Here is a 20,162-nt window from a genome sequence, read left to right as displayed (position 1 = left end):
TATTGCTACCCCAGCTTTTTTTTCATTTCCATTTGCGTGAAATATTTTTTTCCATCCTTTTATCTTCAGTATGTGTGCATCTTTTGATTTAAGGTGTGTCTCTTGTAGACAGCATATGTATGGGTCCTGTTTTCTTATTCACGCAGCTACCCTATGTCTCTTGATCGGATCATTGAATCCATTAACATTTAAGGTTATTACTGATATGTAATTGTTTGTTGCCATTTTTTTTTCTTTAAAACTGTTTTTCTCTTTTGCTATATTCTTTTTTTTTCCTTTGATCTGTTTACAACAGGTCCCTTAGCATTTCTTGCAGCCTTGGTTTGGTTGCAGTGAAATCCTTGAGTTTTTTTTTGTCTGTAAAGCTTTTTATTTCTCCTTCAATTTTAAATGATAGCCTTGCTGGATAAAGTAGTCTTGGTTGTAGGTTCTTGTTCTGCATTACTTTGAATATTTCTTGCCATTCCCTTCTGGCCTCAAGTGTTTCTGTTGAGAAGTCAGAAGTCATCCTTATGGGGGCTCCTTTGTAGGTGATAGTCTTTTTTTCTCTAGCAGCTTTTAATATTTTCTCTTTATCATTTAGCTTTGGTAATTTAATTATGATGTGTCTTGGTGTTGGTTTCTTTGGGTTTCTCCTTAATGGAGTTCTCTGTGCTTCCTGAACATGTGAAATGTTTTCCTGCCTTAATTGGGGGAAGTTTTCTGCTATAATATGTTTGAACAAAGTCTCTATCCCTTGTTCTTTCTCTTCTTCTTCAGGAACCCCTATGATGCAGATGTTATTTCTCTTCATGTTGTCACAGAGCTCTCTTAGAGTTTCCTCAGACTTTTTGAGTCTCTTTTCTTTTTTCTGCTCTGCTTCCGTGCCTTTATTTATTGTGTCCTCTAACTCACTGATTCGATTCTCTGCTTCATCCATCCTGCTTTTAATTCCTTCCATTGTATTCTTTATTTCAGATATTGTATTTGTCATTTCTGTCTGATTCTTTTTTATTATTTCAATGTCCTTTTTTATATTTTTTATCTCTTTATTTAGGTTTTCGTAATGGCCATCTATGGTGGTTCTAATATCTTTGAGCATCCTAACAATCGTTATTTTAAACTCTGCATCTGGTAATTTGGTTATATCTGATTCACTTAGGTCCTTTTCTGGGAATTTCTCTTGGTTTATTTGTGTTGTATTTCTCTGCCTCCGCATTTTCTCTTCACGAGAGTGGCTGTGATCACGTGCTCGGGTGCACAAGGGTTGGTGGCCTTGGCCTTTGCCCCGCCCCTGTGTGTGACGTTATGCTCGGACCTGAGGGCACTGGCAAGCTCCTTTGCTCAGCTGCGGGTCTCCACCTGTTTCCGAGCTTTCGCCCTGCCTTTGCAGGATGATCCCACTCAAGGAACAGCTGCTAGCCTTGGCTCTACCGCCAGGCAGGGCTGCGTGCCCAAGCTCAGCTTCGTAGTGGAACTCCACCTCTTTTGGGCTTTTGGCTCCACCCTCGCGGGAGGAGCAGGCTACCAAGTCAGACCGCAAGCCTGGGTTGCACAGGCGGGGCAGGGATGTGCTCCTCTGCCCTTGCTCCGGGGCTGGTTTCTACCCTTTCTGGGTTTCCCGCCCTTCTCCCGGAGGCTGGATTACAGGCTGCCGGCAGCTGAGCTTGGCCGCTTTTGCATGCCCCCTTCTCCCTAGCCGGGCAAGATTGACCTCACACCTGAGCCCACTGGTGGTCAGCCGGCTTCCGCCCCTGCCAGCAGAACCGCGCTTTTGTCTCCTGCTGCTGCCCGCTCTCCGGTGCGCCCTCAGCCGCGTGGGTGGGGGCGTTGTAGCTCGGACCCTAAGACTCACTGCTGTAGACCCGAAAGCTCCCTCCTTCTATGCGACTCTGCTCTGAATGCTGCGGGGGAGCTTGTTTGGCTGCTCTCCTGCTTCCCTTTGCTGGTATTGCTGTTTCCGGGGGAAATATTCACTTCAGCTTTGGGGAGTGACTCATCCCAGGGGTTAGGGTGGCTATCTCCCAAAATGTTTCTCCCTATGCCTCCTAGATTGCACTCTCTTCCTGTTACTGTGGTTCTCTCCCCTCTCCCTCCGTCTCCAGGAGCCCCGGGTGAGTGTTTGTGAGAGAGATGTTCTGCGTGGTCCCTTTAAGAAGGATCCTGGGTCTGAGAAATCAGACTCTCTCACAAACAGTATCCTGACTTGTTTCCAGCTAAATACTGTCCTTATGCTTCTTCTGGGCTCTGGGGCTGCAGGCTGGGGCTTTGTTCCTGGGGCTCAGGACCCTTCCCCCTCTGCTAAACTCACTTCCCGCCACGCGAGTCTCTCCCTGCTGCCGTTCACTCCGAGAAGCTGGGCAGCCCTCTTTGCGTTTCCGCTTTTCCTACCAGTCTCGGTGTGGCTTCTTCAGCGTTCCTTGGTTGAAGAGTCCTTTTAGTTTAGTCCAAAGTTGGTTTTTTCAGCTGATAGTTCATAAAATTAGTTTGTAATCCACATTGGTTCTGGGAGGTAGATGCTGGTACGTCCGCCTACTCCAGCGCCATCTTGTCAAGCTCTGGGGAAATTTTATAGGAACAAAAAAAAAGTAAGCATAAAAATGTATGTCTGAGTCCGTGTGTCTTGGACATCCGTTTCAGTTTTTGCACGTTAAAGAGCGTAGAAACTTTGTTTTGACAGAATAGACCCTTCTTCATTCTTCTTTTCGCACACTTCATTGTCTAGTGGAGAGAGTGTTGGCCTCCCATGCTGCTTGTTACAAAGTATAACAACTGTTGGTTATAAACTGACCTTTGCTTTGAAGGTTTGTTTTTGTTTTGCCTTTTTTTACTTTAGAAGGATACATTTGTGTATTGGATACAAGTACAATAATCTTCTCATATATATTTTTAAGACTTTATACAGATAAAGTAAAAAGTCAGAAAATTCTCTTAGTTTGAGTATACGCCTCATTTTGGTTTAGAAAATACAGTCACTTGCCCCATTGCACCCAAAGATAACTCAGTTTCTAGCTGTTTCTATAGTATATAATAGTGTGTTTTTCCTTTCTTTGACTGATTAAAATAATTCTAATGTACCTAAACAAATGGCCTACACAACTAAAATTTTTATTATAAATGCTAAATTATCTTTAGACCTCAAAATTTTTTGTGGAGACTTAAGAATAGTATCTCTAACAAACAGCTGTTATGAAACATTGAATTTTTTTCCTTATATTTTGAACTTAGAATTGAAAAATACCTATTTGTTTTAGTGAAGGGAAATTATTCCGGGAAAGGTATAATTAAAATTGGTGTATCCATTGAAGAAAGGGTTGGATTCCATCTTACGTCGCAGGACTGTCGAAATAATTTGCATGTCAATCTGTCCTCAGTTTGAATCAGTACCAAAGTTCATTTGGGCTTCACATTTCACATACTGTCCCTATATATCATACCTATTATAGAAACATGTTTAAATTATATTAAGATGGGTAATGAAATGCTCATTTTGATATTTCTGCTTGTGACAGGCAGAATAATAGCCTCCAGATGTGTCCATACCCTACCTATAACTTGTGAATACATGGAGAAAGGGGCTGTGCTGATGTGATTGAGAGGAGGGACCTTGAAGGTGGAGATGATCCTGGTAGACCCGCTTTAGTCACAAGTCCTTAAAAGTGGGGAGAGAAGTGACAACCAAAGGTCAGAGAAATTCTATATTGCTGGCTGAAGATGTGATAAGGGCAGACTAGAAACTGGAAGAAGTAGGGAAACTCCCAAGGAGTTCCCAGAAAGGGATGCAGCCCTGCTGACGATTGTTGCCTGGGAGACCCTGTACGACTCTAAGACGATACAATGATGTTTTAAAGCCACTAAGTTGGTGGTCATTTGTTTGCCAGCAGCAGAAAATGAGGACATTGCACATTGTGTATACTGTTAAAATGAACATACATTCCTTTGAATTTGATTTTCACCAAATCACTGACATTGGAGGTCATCTAAATGCTTGCCCTAGAAAGGGGTCATTACATAAAGATGATGAGTTATTAATGGTTACTGGGAAAATACAAATGTCAAAAGTTGTTGACTAAGAATATGTGGTTCATTTCTGTAATAATGCCTGAACTATTATTCTCACTTGACATGCTACTTATAGCCCAGCACCACCAACATAGTTAAGTACTTCAATTCTAATTCTTTTAAAAAGAAACTGCATTAATTAAAACCTAAGGGGTAGGTTTCATACTTCCAATACTGAATGAGTATGTGACTTGATAAGTCTTATCTCTTGGCCTTTAGTTTTAATGTGAATTTATAAAATCAGGTCCTTGAGCTAGACTTCTAATGGCTGCATTCTTTTATTCACGGGTCACCAAAGTTTTCTTAGTCCTAGGCAAGCTGACTGAAGCAAAAAACTGAAATAAACTGCTTGGTGCAGAACCTGTGAAGCAGCAACTGGTTTTCCTGAACAAGGCCCCTCCCTGTGCTTACAGACCTTCCTAGGATAGAACCCCTTTCCAGTGAAACCTCCACTGTAGAAATACAGTCAGTTCTGGGAGCTAAGACCCTGAGAGGAACAACAGAACTACACTCATAGCAGTCCCCTCTATAATTGGTTGAATGTAATTATGATACATGTGCCTGCTACATGTCAAATAGGTTATACTTCAGAAATAACACCTACATTACACGAGATATTCCCATTGATTATCTGACTCCCAGATGGCATAAATAATGATTTTATAAGAATGCCACATACTTTTTTATTTTAATTTATTGTGTTAACATGGGTTCAAGTATCCCACTCAATATAACTCCCTCACCCCACCCTGGTGTCCCCCTTTACCTCCTCTTTGCCCCCCTTCCTCTAGCACCCCCTTCCCTTTGGGATTTGCTGTTATCCTGTTATCTATATCTCTGTGTTCTGTATATATAATTTCACTAATCCCTTCACCTTCTCTGAACCCATCCCCTCATCCCCCTTCCCTCTTACAGCTGTCCCTCTGGTTGCTGTGAGCCCGCCTCTGCCTCTATTCCATTCCTCAGTTCACTTTGTTCATTAGATTCCACATATAAGTGAGATCATATGATATTTGTCTTTCTCTGCCTGGTTTATTTCACAGCATAATAATCTCCAGGTCCATTTGTGCCATTCCAAGTGTTAAGATTTCCTTCCTTTTCCATGGCTGTGTAGTATTCCATTGTGTATATGTACCATGGCTTTTTAATCCACTTGTCCACTGATAGACACTTGGGCTGTTTCCAGATCTTGGCTATTATAAACAATGCTGCAATAAACATGGGCATTTCTTCTTTTGAATTAGTGATTTGGAATTCTTAGGATATATTCCTAAAAGTGGGATAGTTGGGTCAAAAGGCAGCTCCATTTTTAATTTTTTGAGGAATTTCCATACTGTTTTCCACAGTGGCTGCAGCAGTCTGCATTCCCACCAACAGTACAGGGGGTTCCCTTTTCTCCACACTGTAACCAGCACTTACTGTGTGTTGATTTGTTGATGAGCGCCATTCTGACAGGTGTGAGGTGGTATCTCATTGTGGTTTTAATTTGCATTTCTCTAATGATTAGTGACATTGAACATTTTTTCATATGCCTGTTGGCTATCTGTATGTCCTCTTTGGAGAAGTGTCTATTCAGGTCCTTTGCCCCCCCCCCTTTTTTTTTTGTATTTTTCCGAAGTTGGAAACGGGGAGGCAGTCAGACTCCCGCATGCGCCCGACCGGGATTCACCCGGCATGCCCACCAGGGGGCGATGCTCTGCCCATCTTAGGGCATCGCTCTGCCGCAGTCAGAGCCATTCTAGCGCCTGAGGCAGAGGCCACAGAGCCATCCTCAGCACCCGGGCCAATGGAGCCTTGGCTGCGGGAGGGGAAGAGAGAGAGAGAAAGGAGAGGGGGAGGGGTGGAGAAGCAGATGGGTGCTTCTCCTGTGCCCTGGCCGGAATCAAACCTGGGACTCCTGCACGCCAGGCCAACGCTCTACCACTGAGCCAACTGGCCAGGGCCCCTTTGCCCATTTTTTAATTGGATTGTTTACCTTCCTGGTGTTGAGTTTTAGAAGTTCTTTATAAATTTTGGTTATTAACCCCTTATCAGACGTATTGGTGAATATGTTCTCCCATTGTGTGGGTTGTCTTTTTATTTTGAAGAATGCCACATTCTTAATGCCAATTTCTCTCTGATTAAACAAAATATAATCTTTATGTAGCAAAAAAAAAATGCTGTATAGTTTAGTATTAGGCAATCAGTTTTTTGGAGAACCAGTATAAACTGGTTAAAAAGTTCTCATCTTAATTATTCTGATCAATTTAATAGATTAAGAAAGGAAAGATGCGGGTTCGATTCCCGGCCAGGGCACACAGGAGAAGCGCCCATTTGCTTCTCCACCCCTCCGCCGCACTTTCCTCTCTGTCTCTCTCTTCCCCTCCCGCAGCCGAGGCTCCATTGGAGCAAAAATGGCCCGGGCGCTGGGGATGGCTCTGTGGCCTCTGCCTCAGGCGCTAGAGTGGCTCTGGTCGCAACATGGCGACGTCCACGATGGGCAGAGCATCGCCCCCTGGTGGGCAGAGCATCGCCCCATGGTGGGCGTGCCGGGTGGATCCCGGTCGGGCGCATGCGGGAGTCTGTCTGACTGTCTCTCCCTGTTTCCAGCTTCAGAAAAATGAAAAAAAAAAAAAAGAAAAAAAAAGAAAGGAAAGATGGGTACAAAGTAGTCTGTATATAGACTATTTTGTGGCTTCAGGTATTTGGAAATTTGCCTGAAAAGAAGTATCTGGGCGTTCGAAAAAAGCCAAATGGAACAGAAGGTTCCTCATCTGGAAAAAATGAGATTGGAAAATGCAAAGCTGAGGCCAGAGTTATATTGTCAGAAGCAGCTTCAATAGATGGGAATAAATATACAGGTATTTCAGAATTGCCCGAGACTAGCACAGTAGTGCCTCAGAACACATCCTATGTATAATAAGGTCTGCTGGAAAGTTCTATCCGTTTTTGGAATAAAACAAAATACAAATTTTTCTGTCAATAAATTTTATTAAATAATATAATTACCATTATTATTAATGATTTCTTGCCAGCGTGAGGGCCATTTGTAGATCCCATTTTTGAAAAATGTTTTATCTTTTGATGCAAAAAATTGAACCAGTGCTTGTTTGATATCTTCTTCATTTTTTAATTTGTTGCCCTTCAAAAAATTTTGTAAGGACAAAAACAAGTGATAGTCGGAGGGTACTAAGTCCGGGGAATATGGTGGATGCAACAGACATGCTTCTGTAGCATTTCTTCCTTGTTGAAATTCATAAAAATTACAGTGGCGTAAATGAACTTTATCAGTAGCCATGGGTACACTATCACTTCTCACATAAGACTAACATGAATCAACTTTGTTTTAGTTAATTTGCTATGTCAGTATGTATACATTAAGTGATAAAAATAGAGAGGCACACATACGCCAAATAAACATGTGCTTACATGTCGAAACTTGTGATAGAAACGGACAGAACTTTCCGGTAGACCTTATATATATAGTGTTGGAAGACTTTTTCTAAGGATAAGTCTCAGAATAAAATATTTACTTATTAACTCACTGAACCCAGATTTACAGTAGGCAGTGATGAATACTTGCGAACACTGGGCAACATTCAGGGAGCAATTCTGTGCACATCTAGTGGGTTCTGAGAAAGCCTGGGTGAGAGCTAGCAGTGCAGAATCCCTTAGTGCAGTGCCCTTTGCTTTCAGCGCAGGAGCTTCCCTTCTTAAGAGGTGGAGCCGTTGCCCACCAGGGCCCCACGGCCAGGGATGGACCTGTGGGGACAGCTTGAATGCTGCTCTGTGCCACTCTCTTTGTTACTGAATTCTCACATTTTTTTTACAGCTGTTACCCTCACTTTACACTACTGAGAGAGACACTCTTTTAAAACTGTAATTCTTAGAAAACAATCTGGCCCTGAGATTGCTTAATAATGGAAATTATTAAAATTAGACAATATTTTAATCTTTGTCAAATGTTAATAATTTCTATTAAACCTCAAAGAACTTTAGGACTGGCTCAGTTACCCTACCAAGGTGTACGTGGATGCTGCCAGTTTCCTGGTGCGACTGTCGGAGTTCTTGGAGGAACCTGAGGAGGAAGGAAACCTCCAAAGCACTAACTTTGCAATTAAAACCTATACAATGATAAGGAGTGTTCCTCCACCCGTGTGAGATTTGGAACTTGATAGAAGCTGAGGCCAGCAGTAAAGTAACTGTTTTAGTTAATGCTTGATAAAATTACAAGTGCTGGCCCTTGGTTTTCTCTTTGACTTTTTTTTGTATCTTTTCTGAAGTGAGAAGCAGGAGGCAGTCAGACCGACTACCGCATGCGCCCGACCAGGATCCACCCAGCATGCCCACCAGGGGGCGATGCTCTGCCCATCTGGGGTGTTGCTTCGTTGCAGCTGGAGCCATTCTAGCGCATGAGATGGAGGCCATGGAGCCATCCTCAGCGCCCAGGCCAGCTTGCTCCAATGAAACCTTGGCTGCGGGAGGGGAAGAGAGAGAGAGAGGGAGGAAGGAGAGGGGGAAGGGTGGAGAAGCAGGTGGGCGCTTCTCTTGTGTGCCCTGGCCAAGAATGGGACCTGGGACATCCACATGCCAGGCCAATGCTCTACCACTGACCCAACTGGCCAGGGCCATTTTTTACTTTTATAACCCTCTTTCCCATCAACGTTCTTTTGGCCTGCTGTGTCTTAGTTACTTCACATTTTCTTGGTTTTGAAACACCTTGTGCTCCTTATTTATCAACTAATCCCTGCAGAGGAGGTATTTTCATACAAGCTCATGGGTGTGTGTTCGTTCCTTTTTGAGGATTTTACATTGATGTTGTGAATACCTAAAAGCCTTAAAGTGCACAGCTATGGAATTCAGGCACAAAGACTAGAGCGATTCCTTGCTATAGGTTTGGGGTTGCAAGGCTCGGTTTATCCAGCACCGTTCACATGCATCCATGTAGCATGTCCCCATTGAAATCTATTGCTGAGTGTTTCCCTTGTGAATAGGGTGCAATATCTTTGGAGGGGCACCTGATAATTGGGCACTAAAGGCTTTACCTGGCAGTAGTATCTATTGGGGGTTTGCTTTGATGGTCAGGACTCCTGGAGGAAATGCTTCACTAGACATTGGCATCAGCCCCTTACCCACTTCCAGTCAATGTCCATAATGTTTCACCAGCTATTAGTGTCCCTCCTCAGAAAGAAGTGCTTTTAAAGTAGAGGAATATTTTCTTATTATAATTTTTTTCCAGGAGAAATTTATATTTTGCATTTCTTTCTGCTTTGCTCCATTGATAAAATTATTGCAAGCCAAAGTACTTCTTCTCTCATATAGTAAAAGGACCTTTTTGAATTTGGATATTTTTAGATACTCAGCATAATCAGAGTTGGATAAAGAGTATCATAGAACTTGTCTTTCCCATAAAATTCAAAAGCTTTGCTATTATTAATCTATTTATCAAGTGCAGTACCAGACACTGCAATAGATGCTCTACATATAGAGAAACAATGTAGCAGACTGTTTAAGAATAGTTCTCTCCGTTGATAAATTCAAGTCCCGGCTCCATCTCCTACCAGCAGTGAGACCTTACATAATTACCTAACCTCTCTGTGCCTCGGTAATAGACATCTGAAATATTAAGTGAGTTCATCTAAGTGCTTAGAGAAGTCTCTGATACCTGTTAATAGCTCAATAAATGTTTTTCTAATTCTTCCAATAACATACAAGGTAGGTATTGTTACCTCCTACCCCCTATTTTCAGATGAGGAAACTAAGATTCTGAAGTTAAATAATATATCAAAGTCACAGACAGTGACTGGGTAGCAATGGTTTTAAACTCAAATTTTTACCCCTCAAGACTTTTCAGCACAGAAGTTTAGATTATTTTTCTGTTTTTGCCGTTTGTCTTTTGGGACTGTAAAAGAGGACCTGATTGATGACATATTACTGAACACATCCATTTTTATTTACATTTATCACATGTAAATATCTTCTGAAAGTGAAGTAGCAGACTGCCAAGGATCAGGGGTATGGAAGTCTAGTCTGTGGAGTTAGAGAAGTTCATGACTGTATATTAAGGGAAAGATCTGAGATAAGAGAACTTGACCACAAATGGGTGTGACTCTAATCTCCTGGGGAATGCCAAGCTGGGCAGGGGCCAAAACAACCTAGTGCATTTCTTAGCAATGATCCTGTCCCTCTCGGGAACCCTCGTTACCCTTTCTGCATCTGAGAAAATGCAGCCGCCCCCCAATGATGATACTGCCTCTTATTTCACTGCTGTGGCGCATACTCACCTGGGGGCTTGAAGGCTCCTCCTCTGCCTGTCCCCACAGTGTTCGGCGTCCTCGGAGTTCTTCCCTCATCTCTCTCTCACGGAAGTCTCCATGTTTCCCTTCCTCAACCCAACCCAGACAGTCCCCTTTTCACCCATAATTTCAACAACCATTTCTATGCTAAATCCTCAGTCCAGATCTTTCTCTCATGCTCCAGGTCTTGATCTTTCTCTCACCCCTGCAGAGGTCCACTTAGACACCCCATAGGTATTTCAAAATCAGTTAGTTTACGCCATTATCATTATCCTGTATCGTCTCCCTCCTTTCCCACACAGATGCACTTTGCCAGTGTCTGTAATCTATTCTTCACATTACAGCCAGGGGGAACTCTTTAAAATGAAATCTGACATCACTGTCTTATTTGAAGTGTTTTAAAGGCTAGTGTTGACCCTGAAAAAAATAGTGATGGTTATAAGGCCCGCTGTAATAGCCTAACTTCTCGGCCTTCTGTTTCACTGTTTGCCCATCGCCCCCACCCCACACACACCCACACCTTCACCACACACATGAGGTTCCGGCACATTTCTTGGCACACGTTCCATTCTCCTGGCCTCCAGGCCTTTGCTCAGGCTGCTCCATTCTGCCTGAGCCCCCACATCTACCTATCATGCCCCCCTCCCTCGGCTAATGTCTACTTATACTTCAGAGGTTTCAGTTCATTATCCTTCTTCTGGTAGACCCTCTGCCTGCTTCCCTATGTTGGTGCCACAGGCCTCTGCCAGGTGTTCCCATTGCACCTTTCACTTGCCCAGGCATTTGCAAGTTGAACTGCTGGTCTTCTCCAGAAGACTGTAAGTTCTCAAAGGGCAGGGTCTATTTTTGTTTGTTCAGTATTGTATCTTAAATGCCTAGCACACGAATGAATGGAGGCACTTCCTAAGGTAAAACACATATATATTAGAATACGTTTTTCCTTCTGGGAAAATGTTATTTCCAAGGTTATGGGAATACTAAGGGTGACACCAACAGTACCTAACAGATGTTCGGGAAGTTTGTGTAGGAGAGGAGAGAGCTGCTGGTGTCCAGAGCACTCCGGGGATGCAATTTCTTTGACCTTGGGCCTTATTGCTGTCCTTGCTGTCAGGAGGTGGGTGCATCCACTTCCCAGTGGTGCTGAAAGGCAGCTGTGTAGTATAAGGTGATAGAGTTGGCCTTCATCTCCATTGGGGAAGTGAAAATACTTGGAATGTTATCATTTAGTGCTCAGCATGAACAATTTCATGTGATATTTTCCCTAAGAGCAGGTTTTGATAAGAGGAAAGAAATGGCGGAAATGCCGGGCGGTGGCAGGACCTTGGACTACAAGCTGTGTAGATGGTGTTTGTGCCTAAATCGAGGACTGTCTGAGCTGTTTCAACATTTGCCTCAAGTCCAGAGTGGATCTGGGTTGCAGATTCAATGATGTTCAGGCATCCTGTATTTGTGGAGAGAAAAGTATGATATTTCTCAAGGGATTAGATTTTGCTATTTGGTGTAGAATGAAGTGCCATGTATATTGAGCCCTGCATAGTTCATTCATCTTTGTCACCTTTTTGGCCCCTTGACAAAATAAATGTAAAGGGAGAGAGGGCCAACGTCCTACTGATCCCTGAGCAGAGGTGAGTTTGCTGTGAAATGATGACTCTAGAACCTCAGAGACGCTCACTTGTATGAGGCCTACCGATGTGTTTACAGGGTTGTGACATTTGCGGAAGGCATTTCAATTACAATAAGGTCATTGGTTGATTAGGACCACTATCTCTTTCCACTCCCACTTTACTTAATGTCAGGTACTCCTGGTGTGGCCATGATCATCTTTGGCTCCAGCTAAAGAGAAGCTGAGTTGGGGATACATTTGGGTTAGAAGGATATATTTATGTTGATAATAGTCATTTCTGTATGGAGTTAAGTTGCTGCTGTCCTGAAGAAGCAATGGCTTCCAGGAATATTCCTACAGATTACTGTGCCAACTCATCAGTACACAACAGGAACAAGTCGGAACTGCTGAAGCTTTAGACCACACAAACCTGGATCCACACTCTCACTAGGCACAATTCGCAGGTCATCTAGTCCATGCACACTGTGAACACCCCAACTGGGGAGCCCAGGCGAGAGAACGCTGGACCCTTTGATTATATTTGATCCTTTGATTACCCCCACGCATTACATTCTATTTTCCATGTTACTACCCTTTCAACACCAATGAAACCCGTTCTGGAAAGCTTTGGCTTGACCCTGAACTGTTAAATTACATTTTCATTAGGAGCTTTTTTGCCTACAGGGGAAAAAAATGCATCAGCATCCTTTTTCTCACTTGATTTTTGACCTTGCTGCTTTTGTAGCTGTCTGTCAAGTAAAAAGTAGGTATGACTGAGGTGACCTGGCTTTGGCCTATGTGAATTTTTAACTTAACCCTTCCTATAGCCACTTATTTGGTTGATTAAAAAGAGTTACTCTTTCAGCCAAATAGTATATTTGTTGTGGTGGTGGTATTTTTAAATATATTTCTACTAGAAACAATATTGTGTTGAAATGTAAAAGCATTAATAAATGCTTATCAGAAAACAAAAGTCTTCATAATCTCATCCCTGCTAAGTTTATTAAAAATTATTTTTTGCATATTGTGGAATAAATATTAACTTTAAAAAATATATTTTTGACATAAATGGGATCATATTCATATTGCTTCACAACATGCTTTTTTCAACTGTGTGTCCTAACTCTCTGAATTCTTTTTTAAGGTCTGGATAGCATTTTTGTTTGGTAATATTAATTTAGTCAATTAAGTCCTAATACTGGGTTGTTTTCGGTCTTTTATTTTTATTTATTTTTTTACTACAACAAATAATGCTATAATGAGCATCCTTGTTCATATATCTTTGCACATTTTACAAGGACTTTTTCTCCTGGAATTCTAAATTTCTACTAGAAATTAGAAAGGGTCAAAAGATATTTACATTGAAAATGTTGATAGAGTTTCAAAATTGCCCTCTAAATCACTGCACCAATATACAGAGTCACTAGAAATATATGGGAATGCACATTTCTCTACACCCTTGTCAACCCAGTGTTATCAATCACTTCAATAGTTGCCAATCTGAAAACATAGTAGGTTTACTGTCTTTTTATATCTCCATTATTCATTGTACTGTTCTGTGCCTACTCTGTTCATATTCTTATTAAAAATATTATTTATTGATTTGTAAGAGTTATTGGGATTACTTGAGATACTAGATACTTTGTCCTAGTATGAAACTTGATAGCAAAGGACACTTGCTATTGCATTTTTCTTTTTTTTTTTTGCATTTTTCTGAAGTTAGAAGTGGGGAGTCAGATGGACTCCTGTATGGGCCCGACTGGGATCCACCTAGCATGCCCACCAGGGGGCGATGCTCTGCCCATCTGGGGCGTTGCTTCATTGTGGCTGGAGCCATTCTAGCGCCTGAAGAGGAGGCCATGGAGCCATCCTCAGTGCTCAGTCTAACTTTGCTCCAATGGAGCCTTGGCTGTGGGAGGGGAAGAGAGAGATAGAGAGAAAGGAGAAGGGGAAGGGTAGAGAAGCAGATGGGGGCTTCTCCTGTGTGCCCTGACCAGGAATTGAACCTGAGACTTTCAGGGCCGACACTCTACCACTGAGCCAACCAGCCAGGGCCGCTACTGCATTTTAAACTATTAAATTCTGCTATAAAAAAATTCCTTGGAAAATAATCAGTTATGCTATATGTAAATTAATAAAAATAAATGCAGAGGTTTCATATAGCTAAAAAATGAGAGTTGGGCACTGGTCATAAACTTATTTGGAAGGTGAGCTTATTCTTTATTGGGGAGAAGGTGTCATCTTTTTCCCTAAACCAAGGAAGGAGCCTAAGTCCACAGCAAAGGTCTCCTTGCCAAGTTTATGAAAATCTCAGATTAGAAATTAGTCCTTGTCCTGGAGAATAGTGCATGACACGAATAGTTTGTTTTATTTTTCTTGAATTTACTGAAAATTACTAAGCTCTTTTTTTTTTTTTTTTTGTATTTTTCTGAAGCTGGAAACGGGGATAGACAGACAGACTCCCGCATGCGCCTGACCGGGATCCACCCGGCATGCCCACCAGGGGTGGACGCCCTGCCCACAGGGGGCGATGCTCTGCCCCTCCGGGGCATCGCTCTGTCGTGATCAGAGCCACTCTAGCGCCTAGGGCAGAGGCCAAGGAGCCATCCCCAGTGCCCAGGGCCATCTTTGCTCCAATGGAGCCTCGCTGCTGGAGGGGAAGAGAGAGACAGAGAGGAAGGAGAGGGGGAGGGGTGGAGAAGCAGATGGGCGCTTCTCCTGTGTGCCCTGGCCGGGAATCGAACCTGAGACTCCTGCACTCCAGGCCGACGCTCTACCACTGAGCCAACCGGCCAGGGCCTAAGCTCTTTTTTTTAACTTTGTATCTAGAAAAGTTAGAAATTTTAGTTTTATAGAAAACTAGTTTTTGAAATGCTTTTGAATTTAGTACTTAAATCAATGTTGGATGTTTTTCAAGGAAACTTGTCTATTTTGTGTGAGTTGGCTCTTTGTTCATAATTCTGATACATATGGAGACAATGAGTCTGTTGGGATTACTAGAAAACAAAAATCTTGGTCAGAAGTCCCAAACTGACACTTCACTGAGTATCTGCCCACAGACATTCCCTTATAGGTTAAGAACTATTTTGAACTATAGTCATAACTCAGTATTTGGGGTGGGAGAGGGAAGATTGGTTCCAGAACCACCCTCCCATCTCTCCATTTCTCCATCCCTCCACTCCTCCATCCCTCCATCCCTGAGGACACCAAAATCTGATGATGCTCAAGTCTCTTCTCTAAAATGGCATAGTATTTGCATATAACCTATATTTGCATATGGGCTACAGGAGGGTATACCTACATGTGACTGTTCTCACGGATTCAGCATAGTACTTGGTGCACGGAACATTCAAGTTTTGTTTTTGAATGTTCTGGGAGTTTTTTTGGAGTTCACAGTTGGTTGAATCTGCCAATACAAAACCGTGGGTATGGAGGGCCAACTGTTGATAATGCTTAAAAATGGGGAGGTTGCATATAAAACAGATTTCTGGTTTCTCTTGAAAAATGAAGGTTTTGGCAATAATGGATTATATATTATATGTTAACGAATGGGAACTGCACAGTGGCTATTCTTTTTTGGACAGGCAATTGGTCTCCAATTTGCCACAGTTCCTGCCATATATTAATGCAGTGGTCCCCAACCTTTTTTGGGCCACAGACTAGTTTAATGTCGGAAAATATTTTCACGGACCGGCCTTTAGGGTGGGATGGATAAATGTATCACGTGACCGAAACAAGCATCAAGAATGAGTCTTAGACGGATGTAACAGAGGGAATATGGTCATTTTTTAAAAATAAAACATCGTTCAGACTCAAATATAAATAAAACGGAAATAATGTAAGTTATTTATTCTTTCTCTGTAGACCGGTACCAAATAGCCCATGGACCGCTACTGGTCCGCGGCCCTGGGGTTAGGGACCACTGTATTAATGTATGACAGCTGGGTCTGTTCACTCTTACATTATATAGATTGCTCTTTCTGATTCGTAGGCAAATAAATATAAAGGCATGTATATAAAAATATTATTTTTTTCATTAATGAAAACCTCATAGAGCTTCTTTGCTTTATTGGATATTTTGATACATTCATCTCTTTTAAAAGGTTGTAAGAAATACAGAGACAGTAGAAGCAAGAAACATCCTGGAGATATTATTAACTTTCATCTTCCCAACTTTTACTGACAAATCACTCCATCATCTGGTGAAAAGAAGGTGACTGGAGAGTCTCATACTTCCTGGAGCTCCACTATTTTGCGCTGTAATTTCTTTAGGTCTTTCTTTAGTTTATGTATTTCTAAATCCATCTTTGTTTTCTGTATTTGTTGGAGGGAGCTGAGAGAGTCATGGGTGGATTTAAACCCTGGAAGAGGATATGAATATACTTAAACAATGTATCGGAACTTTCATTTTTTACAGAAGTTGTTAATTGGCAGTCCTGCTGTAATTGATCATCTTTTAATTTAAAGCACTTTAAATTTTATTAAGACCAGTCTAAAAATGTATAACCATTTCTCCTATGCCATGAAGATGCATTAGCAATGTTGTTTCTTTCTCCTTATATCTGGCTTCATTGTTAAAACTTAATTCAGTTCCTTTCTTTTCTCTCCTCCCAAATACAACATTGCCTAATAAGATGGTTCTGTATGTCTAGAGAGAAATTTAAAATAGTTTTTTCCCCCCAGTACACTTTGACAGGAGGTTTGGATTTCTCTTTTTTTTTTTTTCATCACCAAATTGAAGGTAAAGACCTTCAGAACCTCGGGTGAGATTTGAAACTTTCCCTTCATCGACCTGTTTGAGGCACCTGAAGGTGGCCAGGCGGCCCCCCTCACGCCCTGCCCTGCGCACTTTGTATCTCTTCTGCAGGTCTTACCACTCAGAACCACCACCGACCAGATCTCTGGTTTCCTAGGGGACAGACAGCCTGTTTCTCGTTCAGAGCCTTTCACACAGTCATTTCTCAACATGCTTTTATTAAAGGCATACAGGAGCAAACCATTAATTTGGAGTCCCTGTTTGCTCAGCTGCCCCTTAATAAAATGCAGGAACATGTAGATTGCAGATTCCTCTTAGCTCATGCTGCGGTTGCACTAGGGCTGAACAGAATTAAACCTCTGGTACTAAGTAGAAAGCAGGGCCTAAAAGAAGGGTCAGTTGAGCTTGGGCCACGATTCTGGGCCAGATCGTTCTGATTTGGCAGTGGGAGCTGGGAGGCAATGTGGTGAGGGTCAGATTTCTAGGCAGAGAGTTTTGCTTCTGTGTGGGCAATATCTGGCGCAGTGAGACAATGATGTTTTTCCAAGTCGCCGGCAAGGCACTGCTACATAGGAGCAAAAGTAGGTACAATGGACATGTGCTTTTCTGAGCTCTAGAGGACAGAAAAGGACTTGGAGCTTTCTCTAGTAAAGGAAACTTCTGGTTCCAGGTAGTTCCCTCAGAATTGTGACTGAAGGCAATGACTTGCTCTGCAGCACCTCTCCCTGTCCTTCGCTTTGACAAATTAGATGAGCCTTTCAAATTAATCCTCCTTGATGTTAGCAGCTTGACACTGCTGCCATGAGCCTCCTTTAAGAAGACAAACTGTCATTACACTGGACTCTCTTAATTCATCTCTCTTTCTTACTTCTAAAGGTCAGGTCTCCAATCTGACATCTGTCCAGGCTCATTACCTGCAAGTTCATTGAAAGGCATTTGATTTAGGCTCCTAGTGTCATGACATACCCACAAGCCACTCTTGATGATCTCCAATGACTTTCCAGGTCTAACAGTTCTATGAGTCTCTGATCACAGAGAGTTAAAATAACAAACAAAACAACCTCACTTCAGTGGCAAGCTTGTGACACTGCCAAGTGTGAAGGAAGAAAGTTACCCATCTCCTGGTGGCGTGCTGACACTCTAGGGTAGGGGTCGGGAAACTTTTTGGCTGAGAGAGCCATGAACGCCACATATTTTAAAATGTAATTTCATGAGAGCCTCACAACGACCTGTGTATGTTACGCATTATCCAATAAAAATTTGGTGTTGTCCCGGAGGACAGCTGTGATTGGCTCCAGCCACCTGCAACCATGAACATGAGCGGTAGGAAATGAATGGATTGTAATACATGAGAATGTTTTATATTTTTAACATTTTTTTAATTAAGATTTGTCTGCGAGCCAGATGCAGCCATCAAAAGAGCCACATCTGGCTCACAAGCCATAGGTTCCCGACCCCTGATTTATGGGATATTGAGGAAAGTTTAGGTAAGTACAAAGGATGTCACTAATGACAACATTAATTCCCAGCCATTATTAGCTCAAGGTAAAAAACTCTGAGGGACTGGACAGGAAAGTACTGATGTTCTTTACTTATTCAAAGGTACCTACTCACCTGAATGATATTCATTCTGTATTTTCTCTAATTCTTCCCAGACACGCTTTTCCAGTTGGTTCATCTTTTTAGACAATTTATTCTCTATCTGCTTTACTTTGCTGGGTTCTGCTTCCTGTTTGTGTGTGTTAATGAAATTCTCTAATTTGCTGGAAAGCTGCTGTGATTTTTCTTTTGTATTATTTTCAGACTTTTCCTATAAAAGATCACACGATAAAACTCTGCAGGCATGAAAAACGGCTTAGAGAATGTTTGTAACAAATTCAGCTTTGAGAATGTTTTTAACAAATGCACTTCTCCCTGTCAACCACAAAAATTCCAATCAAGTTCCTTTGTATCTAAAACTGTGTTCACAAGTATAAGAGTTCATCCCAATGTTTGGCCTGGTTCATTTGCAACTTCTGGAATTTTGTATGTTATGAAGAGAAGAAAGGGCTGTGGTCCTGCTGAAATGCCTTGAGATTCAGAATTTCAGCCTCGTGTTTAAAGAAGGGTAGTCAAGGAAGGCGTTTTAGCTCTGGCTTGACCCGAGCTCCTTGGACATGCGCCTTACTGTCAGATGTCCTCATTCCCTGGGCTTCATATCTCTGTGTGGACAGACTTCGCCAGAACAGTGGCTCTCCACCATGCTGTCTATTAGAATCACCTGAACCATGGGCCACCCCCACATTCTGATTTAACTGGCCTGTGATGGAGCTTAGAATTGATCTTATTTAAAAGTGTTCCAGATGACTCTGATATGCAGCAGCCCGAGGCGAACAAGCTTCTGGACTGCTCCTCTCTCCCCTGCAGGGAATGTGGAGCAAGACCAGGCTGGCGGGCTTGGGCCCTTGGGTCTCCTCTCTTTAGCCCTGCCTACCTCAGGAAGGTGGAATCCAGGCACTCTCTTCCTTGTGGTGGGAGCTGCTGCCTGCGGGTGACCCCCTGATTCTTTTGTGCAGCCTAGAAACACTGGAGGCATGGCCCTGGCTGGTTTGCTCAGTGGTAGAGCATCGGCCTGGTGTGCAGGAGTCCTGGGTTCGATTCGCGACCAGGGCATACAGGAGAGGCGCCCATCTGCCTCTCCACCCTCCCCCTCTCCTTCTTTTCTGTCTCTCTCTTCCCCTCCTGCAGCCAAGGTTCCATTGAAACAAAGTTGACCCGGGCGCTGGGGATGGCTCTATGGCCTCTGCCTCAGGCGCTAGATTGGCTCTGGTCACAACAGAGCGACACCGCAAGATGGGCAGAGCATCGCCCCCTGGTGGGCATGCTGGGTGGATCCCGGTGGGGCGTATGCGGGAGTCTGCCTGACTGTCTGCCTCCCCGTTTCCAACTTCAGAAAATACAAAAAAAAAAGGAAACACTGGAGGCATCGGCCTCAATCAGGACAGCCAGGCCCAGGGGCTGCAAACCTGACTGCACATATTCAATACCTTTCTCATGATAAAGCTGAAAGAATTTTCTCCATCTTTTGGACCATGTCTCTATCAGTTGTTTATAAACTCGGGTGGGGGACCAGGAGCAGCATTTACAGGGCTGCCTGAAGCCCCTCTACCGAAGTTCCTGAAACATCTTATTGAATCCCCTACGGCCTGGGCTCTGGGGCGTGGCCACCGTGCTGGGGCGCTGGGCGAGGGGAGCCCTGCAGGTGGCTCCCAGAGCCTCCCCACCCCAACCATGGGGCTTTCTCTACAAAAGGTCTGATCTGGAAAAGGAGTTTTGAAAACCTTTGGTCTGCTAACGGATCTCGGGAGAGGTACGATGGCTTGTCTAGGGCAGAAGTGGTCAGGCTTTGCTGTGTCTAAGTCTCACCCAGGGAGCTTGCCTAGAAGCACAGAGTCCCAGGGGAGGCCTTTGAGGGTCTGTCTGGTGTCAGCTCTGCGTCGTCGGGACA

The 20,162-nt window shown here is 43.0% G+C and overlaps 1 protein-coding gene across 1 annotated transcript in view; it reads right to left on the bottom strand.

The window, feature by feature from the left end:
• Positions 1–15,995: 15,995 nt before the first annotated feature.
• Positions 15,996–20,162, bottom strand: part of FAM81B (family with sequence similarity 81 member B) — a 68,799-nt gene continuing 64,632 nt past the window's right edge. Inside the window, exons 8-9 of the mRNA XM_066277795.1 lie at positions 18,290–18,485; positions 15,996–16,280 (exon numbers count right to left, since the gene is read on the bottom strand). Of these exons, the coding sequence (XP_066133892.1) occupies positions 16,147–16,280; positions 18,290–18,485 (330 nt within the window). The 3' untranslated portion in view covers positions 15,996–16,146. The remainder of the gene's footprint in view (positions 16,281–18,289; positions 18,486–20,162) is intronic.

This window comes from Saccopteryx bilineata, chromosome 4 (genome assembly GCF_036850765.1).
Source record: "Saccopteryx bilineata isolate mSacBil1 chromosome 4, mSacBil1_pri_phased_curated, whole genome shotgun sequence".
NCBI classification, from domain to species: domain Eukaryota; kingdom Metazoa; phylum Chordata; class Mammalia; order Chiroptera; family Emballonuridae; genus Saccopteryx; species Saccopteryx bilineata.
The sequence above is the reverse complement of the archived record's forward strand: the minus strand, read 5'-3'. Positions and strand labels throughout refer to the sequence as shown.